This window comes from Triplophysa rosa, linkage group LG12, assembly GCF_024868665.1.
Source record: "Triplophysa rosa linkage group LG12, Trosa_1v2, whole genome shotgun sequence".
In the NCBI taxonomy this organism is placed as follows: domain Eukaryota; kingdom Metazoa; phylum Chordata; class Actinopteri; order Cypriniformes; family Nemacheilidae; genus Triplophysa; species Triplophysa rosa.
In genome coordinates this window covers 6,983,005-6,997,461 of record NC_079901.1, presented here as the reverse complement: position 1 = coordinate 6,997,461, position 14,457 = coordinate 6,983,005, and the positions used below count along the sequence as shown (strand labels likewise).

General features: G+C 43.5%; 1 protein-coding gene across 4 annotated transcripts in view; it reads right to left on the bottom strand.

The window, feature by feature from the left end:
- The window catches only part of nectin1b (nectin cell adhesion molecule 1b), a 231,608-nt gene that overhangs the window by 33,682 nt on the left and 183,469 nt on the right, over positions 1-14,457 (bottom strand). For 3 of the 4 annotated variants that reach the window (XM_057348639.1, XM_057348640.1, XM_057348641.1), the window contains one exon: positions 13,340-13,441. The exons of the other annotated variant lie outside the window; for it this stretch is intronic. In XM_057348639.1, coding sequence (XP_057204622.1) covers positions 13,340-13,441 — 102 coding nt within the window. The remainder of the gene's footprint in view (positions 1-13,339; positions 13,442-14,457) is intronic. 4 annotated transcript variants of the gene reach the window in all.

Sequence of the window (14,457 nt, the reverse complement as noted above, 5' to 3'; positions counted from 1 at the left end):
ATGAAATTTAAGCATGTATCACTTAAATTACTCCAATGTTATTATACAAAATATCCAGAATATCCTAATATTACATTTTTATAGCATACTGTAGCCTATTGTGACGAGTCACCCCTTGTGCAATCAGCATCGCCAGGGAAACGGATGAGACACAGCTGCCGATCGTCAACTCACCAATCAACTGGGCATAAAAGCCAGCGGAGCAGAGGACACGGTGAGCTAGGACTCCCATACAAGTCAGGGTTAACTCTTATATCTTCTGTCTCGCAGGCTCGGACGATTGATGATCGACGATCGACAGCGCACTCAGGAGCACGCACGGAAGGGATACTTACACGGTGGATGGACACACACTTGGGCACGGAGATCACGGTGAACTGAAGGAAATAGTTCAGAGACACTTCCCCGCCGGGCAGCCACCAATACCTCCGAACTTTACACGAGACACCCGGCACTCACTGTTTGAATAAAAACACCCCTCCGGGGCTAAGAAAAACCTACTCTTTGTGTATGTGTCGTCTCTCCACCTGCTACATTTGGTGGAGAATGCGGGCATCCTAGAGAGATTTGGCACATACACAGGGCCTTTCCAACGAGTTTTTTTTCTACCCTTTCAGATCCTCTCTCTCCCTCTCTCCCTGCCAGCGGCATAGCAAGATGGAGGAGATCGTCCGCCGGCTCGCTGAGATTACAGTCCGCCAGCAACAGCTTACCGAGCAACTGACCCAGAGGCAAAACCGTGCGGATGCAGCTATGGATCAGATGAGAGAGGCGATCGCGGCCTGGATTCCACTTCCTGAAGCTTGATCGGCGGCCCACCACCTCCTTACAAAGTTAACAGACCAGGATGATGTGGAGGCCTACCTCCACACCTTTGAGGTAATCGCCGCTCGGGAGGCGTGGGACAAGGCCGAGTGGGTAAAGATCCTGGCTCCCTTCCTGACGGGGGAAGCCCAACGGGCCTATTATGCTCTCCCCACGGTGGCAGCAGAGGACTATGATGTGCTGAAAGCAGAGATCCTCGCCAGAATGGGGTTGTCAGCCATCAGTGCAGCTCACCTTTTCTTTAAGTGGACATATGATGAAAACACTCCGGTACGAGCCCAGGCAGCGCAACTCTCACGCCTGGGACACCTATGGCTTCTCTCGGACAGACCCACCGCCTCCCAAGTGGCAGAAAGGGTGGTGGTGGATCGCCTCTTACGGGCCCTGCCGCGCCGATACCGCACCGCGGTCAGTATGAGGGGTCCCACCATTCTGATGGACCTGATCGAGTCGGTGGAGCTGGCAGAGGCATCTGCAGCCCGCGATGCGGGAGAGAGAGCGATGCTGGCGCCCCGGAGGGTGAGTCCGGCTTGGCGACCACCGGAGGGTATCTCTCGACCAGGTAACAGACCGGCGGCCCCCTCACCCTTGGATGAACCCATGCCCACGGAACCGGGACCTGTGGCTCCCCGAGCTTGGATGGCCGGTTGTGCTGTTCATCGACAAGTGTCCCCCGGAGCTCCCCAGCGGGTGATCAAGGTGAACGGGCGGCCGGTTACAGCGACCTTGGATTCCGGTAGCACTATCACCCTGGTCCAGCCCGACGTAGTAGCCCCCGGTGCGGGTGGAAAATTCACAATCCCAATTACCTGCGTCCATGGGGACACCCGGGAATTCCCCGCCCGCCGTGTCACCGTGGCCGCTCCCCTGGGGTCATGGCCTCTGGATGTAGGGATTGTGGATGATCTACCCGTACCCGTGCTGCTGGGTCGAGACTGGCCAGGGTTTGATCAACTCCTGGCAACCTCTCTACGGCCAACGGGCCGAGGGGGCCGCCCCCGGAGACACCACCCTCGGAGGACCCCGACACCCTATCAGGCCTGGATGGCCGCCGGAAGTGAGCCCGAGGGTGAGTGTCAAAATCCTAACCTTTTTTCTGACCTTTTTCGACAGATCACCGGGGGGGGTCTTTTGGAAGAGAACAACGCGAAGATGAGCGATTGCGAAACTGCTGGGATCAGGTGCGCATCGTCGAGGACAAGGTTAGGATACCGGGGCCACATCCGGTCCCTCATTTTGTTATAAAAAACGGTCTGTTATACTGTGTTGGTCAGAGGCGGGGGGAGGAAAAGCAGCTGCTAGTGGTCCCGAAGCAAAAGACGGACTCAATCCTGGAGCTGGCCCACACCCATCCCATGGCTGGACACCTTGGGGCGGCCAATACCATACAGATGATTCGGGACCGATTCCATTGGCCTGGACTGGAGGGAGAAGTTCGGAGATTCTGCCAGAGTTGCCCCACTTGCCAGAAGACCTCGCCGAAACGGCCGCCCCCCAGCCCTCTGGTCCCCCTGCCCATCATTGAGGTACCCTTTGAGCGTATAGGGATGGATCTGGTAGGACCGCTGCCTAAGTCTGCCCGGGGGCATGAACATATCCTGGTGATTGTCGATTACGCCACCCGGTACCCGGAAGCAGTCCCCCTGAGGAAGGCCACCGCCAAGGCCATTGCCAAGGAGCTCTTCCTTCTCTTCAGCCGGGTGGGAATCCCCTCGGAGATCCTGACTGACCAGGGAACTCCGTTCATGTCCCGGCTGATGGCGGACCTCTGCCACCTACTCCAGGTGAAACAGCTGCGCACCTCCGTTTACCATCCCCAGACAGACGGTCTGGTCGAGAGATTCAACCAGACACTGAAACGGATGTTGCGCCGGGTGGTGGCGGAGGATGGGCGCGACTGGGACCTGATGCTGCCGTACGTGCTGTTCGGCATCCGAGAGGTACCACAGGCCTCTACCGGCTTCACGCCTTTTGAGCTCCTCTTCGGACGACAGCCCCGAGGGCTCCTAGACGTCGCTAAAGAGGCATGGGAACAACAGCCGGCACCCCATCGGACCATCATCGAGCATGTACGGCAGATGAAAGACCGCATTGACCGGGTGATGCCCCTCGTTAGAGAGCACCTCTCCGAGGCTCAGCGCGCCCAAAAACGGTTGTATGATCGGCCCGCCCAACCTCGAGAGTTTCTGCCAGGTGACCGAGTGATGGTTCTCATCCCGACGACTACATCCAAGTTTCTGGCCTCCTGGAATGGCCCATACACCATTGTGGAAAGGGTAGGGCCGGTCAACTACCGGGTCCTTCAGCCGGGGTGGCTAAAGGAGGAAAAGCTATATCACATCAACCTGCTGAAGAGATGGATAGCCTCGCCGGCCCAGATGGCCGCCTTCGCAGACACTGCGCCAGCTGTAATTCCGATGGGCGACCAACTGGCGGCTACACAGAAGCAAGACCTCCGGTCCCTGGTCAGTCAGTTTAAGGACGTCTTCTCCGAGAGGCCTGGGCAGACCCGGATCATCAAACACGAGATCCGGACCCCCCCAGGAACCATCGTTAGGCAGCGTCCTTACCGGGTCCCGGAAGCTCGCCGGTTGGCTATACAGTAGAGGAGGAAATCACCCGCATGAAGAAATTAGGGGTGATAGAGTCGTCCCGCAGCCCCTGGTCGAGCCCCATCGTGATGGTCCCAAAGCCGGATGGCACCCTCCGCTTCTGTAATGACTTTCGGCGCCTTAACGAAGTCTCACTCTTCGATGGATACCCCATGCCCCGAGTGGATGAACTCCTGGACCGCCTGGGGAAGGCTCGGTACATCAGCACGTTAGACCTGACGAAGGGATACTGGCAGGTACCCCTGGCACTGGACGCCCGGGAAAAGACGGCGTTCAGCACCCCGTCCGGCCATTGGCAGTACCGAGTCCTCCCCTTTGGCCTGCATGGGGCCCCGGCCACCTTCCAGAGGATGATGGATGTCCTCTTGCGGCCCCATCAGGCCTATGCGGCGGCCTATATCGACGACTTGGTCATCCACTCGGAGAGCTGGGAGGACCACCTTGACCGGTTGCGGAGGGTGCTAATCGACCTACGGAAGTCGGGACTTACCGCCAACCCACGGAAATGCCACCTAGGGCTCGACGAAGCTCAGTACCTGGGATACCGCGTTGGACGAGGATTAATCCAGCCCCAGAGTAGGAAGGTGGAGGCAGTGAGGGATGCCCCCAGCCACGGACCAAGACCCAGGTATGAGCTTTCATGGGGCTGGCGGGATATTATAGATGTTTCATCCCTAACTTCTCCTCTATAGCCAGTCCCCTGACCGAGCTGACCAGAAAGGGGCAGCCAGAAAAGGTTATCTGGACCCAGGAGACGGAGAGGGCATTCCAGGCATTGAAGGCAGCCCTAACATCGTCTCCAGTGCTGTACGCCCCCGACTACGGATGCCCCTTTACACTCCAGACCGACGCCTCAGATACGGGAGTAGGCGCGGTGTTGTCCCAGACTGGGGGGGGTGAGGAGCATCCCATTGTATATATCAGCAGGAGGCTCACCCCCGCCGAGTCCCGGTATGCAACGGTGGAGAAGGAGGCCCTAGCCATAAAGTGGGCAGTCCAGGAGCTCAGGTACTACCTGCTCGGGAGAAGCTTCACCCTCGTCACGGATCACGCCCCCCTGCAATGGATGGCAAGGGCCAAGGACACCAATGCCCGAGTGACCCGATGGTTCCTGGCGCTCCAGGACTTCCACTTCACCGTAGCACACAGGGCTGGGGCCTCCCATGGCAACGCCGACGGTCTGTCGAGACTCTGGTCAGGTTGGACGTCCCGGTCGGGGACAGTCCCTCCCCGCCCACACCCACCCAGGCCGATCGGGAAGTCTCTACGTCCCACGTCGATGCCTGGGGGGGGATGTGACGAGTCACCCCTTGTGCAATCAGCATCGCCAGGGAAACGGATGAGACACAGCTGCCGATTGTCAACTCACCAATCAACTGGGCATAAAAGCCAGCGGAGCAGAGGACACGGTGAGCTAGGACTCCCATACAAGTCAGGGTTAACTCTTATATCTTCTGTCTCGCAGGCTCGGACGATTGATGATCGACGATCGACAGCGCACTCAGGAGCACGCACGGAAGGGATACTTACACGGTGGATGGACACGCACTTGGGCACGGAGATCACGGTGAACTGAAGGAAATAGTTCAGAGACACTCCCCCGCCGGGCAGCCACCAATACCTCCGAACTTTACACGAGACACCCGGCACTCACTGTTTGAATAAAAACACCCCTCCGGGGCTAAAAAAACCTACTCTTTGTGTATGTGTCGTCTCTCCACCTGCTACAATTAAATATATAACATATTAATATACAGTATATATATATATATATACTGTATATATACACATTTAGGAAATATATGTATTTATTTATATTTACCAATAATTTAAATATTTATAAACATTTATAAAAAATAAATATTTTATATTTGACCTAAATATATGCATGTATGTGTCTGCACTGAAAATAATTAATATGGCGTAGTAAATATCACAAAACATAATATAATGAAATCTTTTAAAGTATTTTAAAATTATTTTTTCAGTGGGATTTTTAATATACACTTAATATTTGATGTGAATTTTAATATAAATATTTGAGTTACTCAGAATCCCTTTTTTTACTTACATTTACACAATTTAAACATTATATTTCATTGATTTCACAGCTTTAAAATGTAAAACATTTTTTATGTAAACTGTTTCATGTTAAATCACTGTTCAATTTTTAGAGTGTGTGTTTATAAATACAAAATTAACATGCACAGTACACAGACATATATTATGTAAACACAAACCTTTATTCTGGATACCATTAATCGTTTAACAGTCCTAGTAAATATTTAATCTGTATGTTAAATGTACTTTGATTTGGTTTGTCTGTTGGTAACAGCATGGTGATTTTAACAGCCTTCTGTCTCCACAGCTGTTTATCATGTAGCTCAGGCAATATGACGCGACTCCTCCGGTGAAGTGTCATAGAAGAGCAGACATAAGATGAATGGACAGACGTTACCAAACATGATAATGATAACACAGAAAGTGCACACGGTCATGTCTCTATATGCGTACAGATGGCCTTGTGCAACAGATAAATCAATCGAGCTCCAGCAACCAACATGAGCCGGTTTACAAGAAGAGCTTGGGAGGGACTGAAACACAGCCCATCAAGGTTAACCGAATGACAGTGAGCGATGTGCATCTGCAGGATGGCATACAGTGGCCCCAAGACTTAAGAACATCTGAATGTCACTGCATTATATAATAAAATATCAAACCATGTGGCATATGTAAACGCAGACCTTTTCTCAGAACTAACTTCACTTGGTTGAGCTATTTTTACAATGACCTTTAAACGACTGGTCCCAAGGTGATTTTTTTGGTAAATGTATCAAGTCAGTTCCCCTCGAGTTCACACAGGTGTCTTAGCAAAGTAGCCACATGTACGATTTGCCATGCAATCGCTCAAGCCGCATTCAGAGAATAGTCAGAAATGTAAACACACTGCATCTGTAGTGGTTGCAACCTGATTTGTTCTGGATAACCGCCTTCTCATACACTAATAAATTACTGGTTAAAAGGGATTTAAAACCAAACGACTTTCTGATCTGAAAATGTAGAAAATACAAGACCTTAATGATCATCTTCAGTATTGCATAACTGAAAAAATTATTCAGATTAAAGCGTCTGCTAAATTAATGAATGCAAATGACTAGTAGCTAACATGGAGCTTCCACGGGTTATAAAAACAGTACATCTAAAAATAATAATTCTGTTATTTATTCGCCCTCATGTTGTTACAAACTTATACATATGACTCTCTTTTGTGGAACACAAAAGAAGATATTTTAATGAAATGTCTCAGTGGTTTATGTGTCCTTACAATGGATGTCAATGGGGGCTAATGTTATTTGGTTACCAGTGTTCCTTAAAATATCTCAAAGTCATAAACGTTTGGAATGACATAAGGAAGAAGAAATGATCAAAGGATTTTTCTCAACTAAACATTTTCATCAATTGTCATAATATATATTTGGAAGCTAAAGCATGGCAACTTTTCTAGATCTGTTCACAGAATATTGTTCCTTAAATTGCACACGCGTTAAGATCACCCGAAAGTATCCAAAACACTTCAGTTTTCATTTTCAATACTCAATCTGTTTTATAATTTCAAACCTTCTTTTGTTTTGATTGAAAAGTGTGCTGGTGTTGTTTTTCTTTACGATAAAAAGTAACAAATTTGGTTTGATATTGTATTATGTAATGCAGTAACATTCATTTGGTTTTAAACATCATGAGTGTCACAACACTTTTTGGGACCACTGAATAAACAAGACGGTTCACTTGGTGTCACATAGTGAGACAGGAACTCTTACTAGAAAACAGAAAGGCAGATGTATCGCTTACATCAGATATTGAACGATGAAATAAAAACACTATGTAAAACAAATAATCTGTCACTGCACATCATCTGAAAAGAAGACAAGTATAACATAAAAATGAAATAAATGAATAAAAACTAGACATACTTCAAAACAACCTTGAAACATTAGACGAGGTGGTGGTGTTTTGAAATTATTTCGCTCATAAAATTTTATGAGACAATTATCTGGCCACAAACTGTTGAATGGTAATGAAAGAAATCTCAGTTTCTGAGCAATACAGAGGATTTCACCCACAGACGGCATTAATGTGGCAGCACTTCAGCCATTATCCAATCACTGCTGAGGATCTAATGAACACTCTCGTGTATGTCTATAATCTCTCTGTGGTGGCACTTTTTTGTTCAAACAGGGGACATTAACTGTCATCTTCTTTTATCGCTGTCATCCCTTCGTTTTCTGTCGCAGCGGGATCTTCACTTTTGCTTTGACAGTTCCAGCCCTCTCATGGTTGCTGATAGCATCTAGCAGATAATTGTTTTATTCAGATTCAAATGACAAACTCTCTAGCTGTGGAAAAGGACTACTGGGCTTGTAATCTTCAGTAATTCACTAGCTTTGTGAGCCGGTATCATTGTATTTAAACAGATGGTGTAGATATTGGTTTTGATGTCTTGGTGACAGTAAGGCAAAGGACGTTCTGTGTGAGGTATCTCCTGCGGGCAATGTACCGTGTGAATATTAAATGAGAGTCTTCAGCGAGTGCGACACTCCTGGTGCTGTGTGTTCTGGGGGAGTTTGACTCTCCTGGCTCTTTCGACTTAAGCTGAGAGACAAAGTGAACAGAATGTGTTTCACCGTGTGCTTTATGATGCTGGAGTTCAAGAGACTCAAGAACGCAGGCTGCATCCCAATGTAGGCTGATATCTGTACTGTATTACTTGGAGATTAAAATGAGTGACTCAGATCTTAGCAAGTGAAATATTGCTAAAGATGAATGTGAACGTGTACGTCCATGCACAATCCGTGCATAAAACTAAGAAAAGGAATTGTTTTAGACTGTTTTCTTTATGTGTAGTGTGGTGTTCGGGTTTGTGGGAACCTTTTCAAAGTTTCCTTAAAAAGTTCACAATGTACACTTAATTTACAACCCATTCTCAAGAAATGCGTATACATAATACGCTGTGGCAAAATTGTGTAATATGTAGACTAAAGTTCAATTTGGCGTGCATATGATACGCCAATGTTTGCGTGCATTGGATATGCCAATTTTAGCGTGTGTACATGTTATACGGCAATTTTATACGGCAATTTGTCTCATTAACCAAAAAATATTAATTTCATTATTTCAGTGTTTCCTCTCAAAATGGCTGCTCTCCACCAAGGTTAATGCAGTAGGAACGATTGACGTATCATATGCACGCAAAATTGAACGTAGTGTGAATAAAAAAAGCAGAGTTGAGTACACTTAAATCTTCTGAAGTTTCTCTTAAGTTGGACTTTTTTGTGTATTAAGTATAAAATCAGTGTGTGAACATAGAGCACATCGCAAGAAGTAAACACTGGTGAAGAGGTATCTTTTTTATTGTTCAAAATCTGACGTACATAATTAAATCCTAAATATATTTGTTTAACATTTTGATTCAGTTATAAATGTTCTGTTGGTTGTATTTCGTTCAAATGTTTGCGTTGTGTTAAAAAACTAAAATAGGACATTTTAATGGACCAGTGTTGGATCAGCATTGTTTACATCATCCGAAGTGGTCAATATGCTGTCTATGTTGCTTGTAACTGGGATAAAGTAACCATCTGTAAAGTATTTTTACAGAAACATGTACGGGTGTATTGATTTATAAACTGAATGTTGTTGTGGGTCCATTAGACCTGTGGACATTGTAAAAAATCCGAAAAACAATATGAACACCAGGGTTAAAAATGGTCTGGAAGGATGTCCCTGAATAACCTTCACAAAGCAAATCTAAGAATTAAAAACGAAAAGAAAAGTATGCAATAAGCTACTATATTCGCAGTGTTATGTGATCTTAACAAGAATACAGCTTTTATTATTATTAAGATAAGTTCAAAACGTTTATGGCCGATACAATATTGTCAGCCAAATATTAGAAACGGACTAAAACGATAAAAATGAGACTCATATATAAAAAGAAAAAGAAGAAATAGTTTTCCTGTGGCTCAGTGGTTAGAGCATGGTATTAGCAATGCCAATGTCATGGGTTCGATCCCTGGGGATTGCACATAGTCAGAAACAAAATGTATAAGACAATGCAATGTAAGTTGCTTTAGATAAAAGCATCTGTCAAATGCATAAATGTAAATTGAAATGTTTGGATTTGTTTAAAAAGGCATCCATCGCGCAATTGAAATGCAGCCTCGGTCTCTGACAACGACACAGGAAGCATTACCTCAGTTTTACTGTAGAGTCAAGGACGGCAATTGAGATGGATGAAAGTCTAAGGAATCTGACGTTGATTACTTAAGACCCCATCTGAAATGGCTTTTCAGCCTCGCAAACCAATCACTTCAGCAATCCAGTGATGTTTCTGCCCTTTTCCACCATTGAAGCAAATTCCAGTGAACACAATAGACATGCTAGTCAAGCTAATTACAGTCACGTCAGCCATTGGGAGGGGAGGGGCTCTTTCCCCACTGGGAGCTCGCGTTCTGGCTCGGAAAAGCTGCTTCATTAGTCCCCGGCTCTTTTCATTAGCAAGAACACTAAGAACTTAAGCACCCTCATTGCCACTTTGACATCACAGAAAATAAATGTGCGTTTTTTCATCGCGTAAAGTGTCACAATGTTATGTCATTTTTCATTCTCCGAGGTGATCAATACATACCCATGCACCGCTGCGGATACAAATAAAGCCCTCGTGCACATATTGAACTAGATTAATCTTTGCAAACACTTTATTTATGAGCGCTGTGAATTATGTAATATTGAAATCATGCCAAAATATGGTCCCATATGAATGTATGCTAATCCATTGTTGTAAAATGTTGTGCAGAGCATTTGTGTAATTAGTGGTTGACAGTTTTGTGTTATCTAGAACAAATTCACCTCCGAGACCTGCACTGCTATATAAAGCCTGTGTTAGTACAGTCATGTGACAGAACGTGTGTGTGTTAGCATGACTGTATAGTAGCAACACTGCAGCAAAAGTGCTGCTGTTCTGTACCATAGTCCTCCCCACAGTCCACTATAAAAGCAGAGTACAGCTGGAGATTAAGTGCACTGCATTCACTCTGCATGTCTCAATGGGTGATGCACAACACCACATTGGAACATCACAGTATGTGAACACTTGGGGGTTTTCCTTGACCTCAGAGTTTTTCTGTTTTTTATATGCACGGTATATACAGTAGTTCTGTTCAGAACTTTAAATACGCTTTGCAGAATTTGCAAATTGTTGGCACAAATTGCATTTTTTTATATTATGAATAACTAAAAAATATATTTCAAATAACAGATCCATAACATAAAAATATTGCTGAATCTACAAAATGCTTGAAGTTTACATACACTTGATTCTTAATGGTTTGCCATGTTACATGGACAAACAAACTTTTGTTTGTCATGTGACAGTTGGTCATGAGTTCTTGGTTTGGCCTAAACCACTAAACTTCCATATCCTCACATTCTTTGACTTTTTTCCACAAATCTTTTCACACTGAGACATCTAAATGTTTTATTTAGCTTCTGAAGAGCATTTCTAAATGTAAAAAAAGTGCTGTCAAATTCCAAAATGATATAATATACATGTTTATATAATATACAGTATGCAGTGTCGATATTTATATGTATATAAATACACACAGACATTTTTAATCACATACAGAATAAAAGGTTGTGTTTACATAATATATGTATGTGTACTGTGCATATTAATTTTGTATTTATAAACAAACACATACTTGTACACATATATAGGAAATATTTACATGTATTTACATTTACCAATATTTTAAATTGTATATAAAGGTTTATTCATTTTTATATTTTTCTTACATATGCGCATGTATGTGTATGTTTTTATAAATACAAAATGAATCTGCACAGTACACAAACATTATGTAAACACAAACTTTTATTCCGGATACGATTAATAGTTTGACAGCCCTAATGTGTAGATATATAAGACATATTTACATAAATATATGCATGTTAATATAATTTACATCAAGTAATAAAACGAATATTTCTTAAATATACCGCTGTGTATTTACATATGTACAGTACATATAAATGTACTTGCCACCCACACATATATCATTTAAAGACAAACATTTATTTTGGAATCGATTAATTTTCTGACAGCACAAAAAAAATCTTAATATATTTAATCAAAATAATAACGATTTAAAATTTGAACTTAAATGGAGGTATTAACTTGAGTATGTTAATATTTTTTCTAAAAGTTAAGCATGAGTAACAACTAGAAACTACATTAAAATTGGGCCAATAGCCATGTAATTGTGTGCAGATACAGAAGCTGATTTGTGTGTTGACATTTATTTATAATAAAAAAACAATAAAAACGTATAAAGCTATAAAAAGGAAAGTTGACAAACAACAAGCCTATAACAGGAGGGTTGTGACTGTTAAAGACGCATGCAGCACCCATTTATAGAGAAACCAACACAACCAGGATAACAAGGCTTGCAATTGAAAATAAGACAATGCAGTATAATGTAGTGCCACACAATCTATCCACACAGGGGTTGCTGGGAAACTGGTGTCTTAATTAGGCCTCGACTGAAGAGTACCATTACACAGGAGAGAATGAGAGGTGTGGAGTGATGGGTAGAGAGAAAATCTCACAGAAAGGACCAACGAGCTCAGTGTAAAGGAGCAGTGAGATTGTATTTCACCAAATGTTTTATATTTGATTTGTAGTGGATGTGCTATTGTAAGTAAATGACATTTTCAGCATTGCTGGACTGCACGGCTCTCTGCAGAACTGACTGAAACAAGGACTTTGTTGGGCAATAATTCATGGCTGTTCTATTAAGTAGCCACATCTATAAGCCAGTATTGCCTATACTGTAGATACATATATGTAAATGCCACATTCGACTGCTCCAGACACATTGAGGCATCCGCCATCTTGAAACTGGCAATACTTGCTCGCAACATTGTGCATCTGGTTTCCAAAGCCATTGAAATTTACATTTCAGAAGAAATGAGTTAAGCTTTAAACATGTAATAACTATGGTTAACTTTTTTTGTGTTAACAAACACATTTGTTGTATTGTTACTTTAGCAATTGTAATGTTTGGGTCTACACAACAGCACATATCATTTTTTATTCACACATGCAACTACATTTGCACAGTCAACTTTCTTTTAAGTGTTTTGACTAGCTTTGACTGTTCCAACATGGCTTACGACCTACGTGTAGCATCCCACAGAAACAGCCCCTCATGATTCATCTATGTGTACCTATTATTACTTGAATACTTTGGGACAAAGGCAGTCCTATAATGCATTGCAAAGCAAAGTGAAAAACCTATGCAAAATACAGTTCAAAACAACAACAAAAAAACATGTGCGTATCACATTGTTAGCTTAGCGACATGCTAATAGTGAAAATTCTGTGAGTCAAGCCTTCTGTTTTCTTAGTTTGAGGAACACTATTTGTTTCTAGTAAATAAGAGTGTCATTTGCATTTTAGTCAGAATGCTGCTTTGAGAATACAACTTTCTATGAAGGCACACAGCTAAGCTTTCTAGGTTTTGTAACATAGCCAGAATGCGAATCCGATACGTCTGTAACTTTATGCAATCCCTCGACGTGTGAGCAACCCCATACCTTTTGCAGAGTCAGCTGCATAACAGACCCCTGCTAAACTTGTCATCTGTTCTCAGCTGACACAATACAAGGCAGAAAATAAGTCCCGCTGGGTTCCTCCTTAAATGTAAACTCCTTTCTGAAGGCAATTCATCTTCTACAACATGCATAAGATGCTGTCTAGAAGCCGGACTCCCGAGGCCTACTTTCACGGATACCACCAAAGCAAGAGAAACACAAACAGCAATGAGTTTAGCAGCGCTACTCACCGGCTTATCGGTGAACGCGGTGGTCTCAGACTGTGCCATGTCATAGTATGGTGGCTGAAGAGGAATCTTCTGTATCTCATCTTCCTTGTCCAGATGAACAACCTTAAAAGGCAACAGAACCTGAGATGAAGACTACATTTCGCCACCATTTTTTAACCTGCCTTCCTGTTTGCTTTCTCTCCTGAGCAGAGAACCACACAAATACTGAGTACAAACGATTCTGGGACATGACCCATTCACACCAGGACCTTGAAATAGATTGCTGATGAAAATATTAGACAATGTTTATTATTGATAGAGCTATTTGTCTGAAAACCGATTGCATGCCTAATAAACGGCAAAACACATTTTGGGTCACCTTATTTCACTACGTTTTTAATGCTTTATGCTGACTGTTTCATTTCTACAGCCATTTGTGTGCAATGGCCACCAAACTCATTATTTGACCATTGCTTCTCACATTACAGCGTCCAAACTAAAAGCACAAGCATTTATTTGGTATTAAGTAGGTGTAATTCCATTAGGGCTCCCGACCGCCTTATCTGTGTTTATTTTGCAATAATAGACTGGCTGACTGTACACTGTCCTTCACTTCATATACAGTGCATTTTATCTGACAATACACTTTACATAAAACACCATTCTTTATAAGAAAATATAATGGATTTGTTGAATTTTCACCCATATTGCTTGTTGCTATGACTTTTTATCTTATTGTCTGTAGAGATTAAAATATCAACAGATGGAAATGCTTCTGGCTGTCCAAGCCTATATGATTTTCTTTTTTTTACTAAGTGAACAGAAATACATCTACTTTAAAACGTCGTTTGATCATCTTAATGGTATATACTGGGTATGAAGAACTCCATTGGGATGTTTTTTCCTTTGGGAACTAAACGTTTCCTCACTGTGAATAGACCACAATAGATGAAATACTGTACATATTCTTATTCTTAATGTAGCAATCAGAAAGATTTCAGTGGAAGAACTGCTTTTGCATATGTGCCATAACAGGTACTGTAAAATGACGTTTGTGCGTCGCTACCACAATGTGGGTTCATTTGTCACGAACGCTGGGGGAAACATGGACAGAGGACCCAAGTGCAGACAGCGGGTAA